At 24.2% G+C, this 2,818-nt stretch overlaps 1 protein-coding gene across 1 annotated transcript; it reads right to left on the minus strand.

Moving 5' to 3' along the window:
* Positions 1–323: 323 nt before the first annotated feature.
* LOC137809810 (TPD1 protein homolog 1-like) lies at positions 324–1,342 on the minus strand. The gene is made up of 3 exons (XM_090299436.1): positions 1,305–1,342; positions 830–915; positions 324–677 (listed from the first exon to the last, which is right to left on the minus strand). Exons 2-3 carry the CDS (start codon positions 894–896, stop codon positions 328–330), a joined length of 417 nt encoding a protein of 138 aa, XP_090155562.1. The 5' UTR covers positions 897–915; positions 1,305–1,342; the 3' UTR covers positions 324–327.
* Between the last annotated feature and the right edge of the window lie 1,476 nt (positions 1,343–2,818).

Here is a 2,818-nt window from a genome sequence, read left to right on the forward strand (position 1 = left end):
ACCACCTATAATATATAGTCACACATGAGTTAACAGTTTCGACAGAGAAAATATGTTCGAAATCTCACATTGACTAAGGATAAAGATCATAATATATAAATAAGTGTAAATCTTACCTTATAAATAATCAGTTTTATAAATCATCAATTTTATAACATAATTTTATAAGGTTGAGTTATAATTAAAATCTTCTTTAATATCATAATTAATTTACAGAAAACAAAATATAAGTGTAGAGTGAAAGCAAAATATTGAGAGTGACAAGTATCTGGAATGAGAATTGATATTATCCTCTTATATAGTGTCATAGCAGTTAAAGATGGAGGGTCAACCACAGACCACAGAGGAAACAGAGAGAGGATAAAGGAAGGTTGTAGAATATCTAAAGGAAACAATGGCACCACTGTTTAAGGGTTTCCCATCATTAACCAAACAATCATAGTAGGCAAGGCGTCTGAAGATTTTAGGGTTTATGAGAGTAGCAGAAGAGAACATGCCACAGTTCACATGAATGCCAGAAATTTTGCAGTTGCTGCAAGTATTTGCGATCTCAACTGTGTATTGTGGAATTCCACTCGGAAGTGGACTCGTTTGACTTTGACTTACACTTATGCAGTTCTTGCTGCACTGCTCTTCTGTTCTCACTCCTTTGCTGCTAGATTCACCCATGGCACAACCTGCATCAACCCATTACTATCACAATAAATTTTCATTCAAATCTTTATTGTAAATCTTCTTTCTCTATATTCATTGACGGTTGATTGGAAAAACAAAAAAAATAGTAAACAAGAACCACGCAAGAACAAAATTATGAATATGAAAAACGCACCTGCAACAAAAGCGAGGACTCCGAAGATGAACAACGATGAGACTACCGTCGAACGTAGTACTGCCATTGCATTAACACAGAAAGCACTGAGTAACACAAAAAAATAATTAGTATCATCTAGTTAATAATAAAATGAAAAAAAAAATCCACATTAATTATCTCATTCTCTAATATTATACACCAAAGGGTTATACAGTGACAAGAGTGCAGGAAAAAAAAATGGTAGAAGGAGAATGTAGGAACTTGGAAGGGACAAAAAACGGCAAAATATGACAAATAGGTAATTAAATCCTACAAAACAAAACATTTTGTGTATGAGTGCTCGTGTTTCATAATTATAAGCATGTGGTTGTTGCAAATATTAACTCATAGAGCATAATGTGAATCACATTCTTGAACAAAGATTAACAATAGGAATACTCTCTAAACAAATAGCATGATAGAAAAAAGGACTCATAATTCATAAGAAGCACACCTTTGAAAGTATGGAAGATAGCGAAGATTTTCCTGGGGTTTTACAATGTGTTGTGTCATGAGACCCAACAAATATATATATATATATATATATATTTTTATATATATATATATATATTTTTATTTAAGACGTATTAAAATGAAATGTTAAGTAGACAAATATGTAAATAATCAATTAGATTTTATATTGAATAATTATTAAATTATAAACTGATTGTAAACTAATATTATTAAATTAAATATTACATTATTATTATTATTATTATTTTTTCTTATTAAATGAATAGTTTAGATACATTAATTATTTATTGATTTTAATTAATAAATAATAATTAAAAAATAACATTAATTTATTAATTACTTAACTAGTAATATATTAATATTTGAGATGTCTTAAAATGGAATGATAAGTAGACAAATATTTAAATAATAAATTTTAAAAAGTATTATTTTTTACTAATTAATAATGTTTACTAAATTCAACAATTTGTTAAAATATTTTATTTAAATAATCTGTTAATTATAATCAAATTATTAAACGATTATAGGCTGAGAGACTACTTTAATATTTAAATTATTTTTTATATTGAATAATTATTATTTTTATTGTCTATAAAAGAGTAAAAAATATTTTTTAATTAAAATTTTAAAACAAATATTATATATCACATTTACATATTTATATATTTTATGCAAATAATAACCATTTTTACTTTTTTATTTGAAACTAAATGTAAATATATATTCATAAACATAAATGGAAAAATGATTAAATTTAGTATAAAAGTAGTATTTTTAGTAATAGTTTAATTAATGAATTTATATTTCACATATATTAGTTCTTAGTTGATCTTTAGTTAATAAATATTAATTTATTGGTTATTTAACTAGAAAGATATCAATAATTGTAATATTGGAGAATGCACCCTTGTACAAATATAACAAAATTATTATCAACTAATTTGGAAAAAATAAATTAATTATTATATTAACTAAATTAGATATTATTTTATAAAATAAAAAATTATTAGTATTTAAAATAATTTTTATTACTAAAAGAAATTATAAAATATTTTTTAAATTAATATTTAACTTATTTATTAAAGCTTTAACTACTAATCAAAATAATATTATAAATTATTGAATAATTTAAAATATTAATTATGGGTCATATTGTATATATTCATTTTTATACCACAAATGAAGGTTATGTGGAGAATAGATACCAAATTAAAAAAAAAAAAAACACACTCCAACTATGATTTAGGAATACACCCCTTTTGTTCATGCATTAATTTGTTTTATGAATAATGTCTAACTGATATTGATTAAACATTGTCTTTATTCTATTAACAAAGGATTTTTAAACTAGACTTTCGCAAACTATATATGTTTAAGACTAAAACTGGATCTAGTGCGGAACAATTATATTCTTGTGCTCTTAATCTTGATATTCTTTTTTTTTATAAAGTTTTTGTGTTAGGCATCACTATGCAACTTGACATCTCAGCTAAG

This window comes from Phaseolus vulgaris, chromosome 2, assembly GCF_051622355.1.
Source record: "Phaseolus vulgaris cultivar YP4 chromosome 2, ASM5162235v1, whole genome shotgun sequence".
NCBI lineage: Eukaryota > Viridiplantae > Streptophyta > Magnoliopsida > Fabales > Fabaceae > Phaseolus > Phaseolus vulgaris.

Excerpts from the sequence above, each read along its gene's own strand:
- LOC137809810 (XM_090299436.1), bottom strand. The coding sequence starts at position 896 with ATGGCAGTACTACGTTCGACGGTAGTCTCATCGTTGTTCATCTTCGGA. Across the intron at positions 678-829 it reads AGTCCTCGCTTTTGTTGCAG|GTTGTGCCATGGGTGAATCT; the intron begins GTGCGTTTTTCA and ends GGGTTGATGCAG.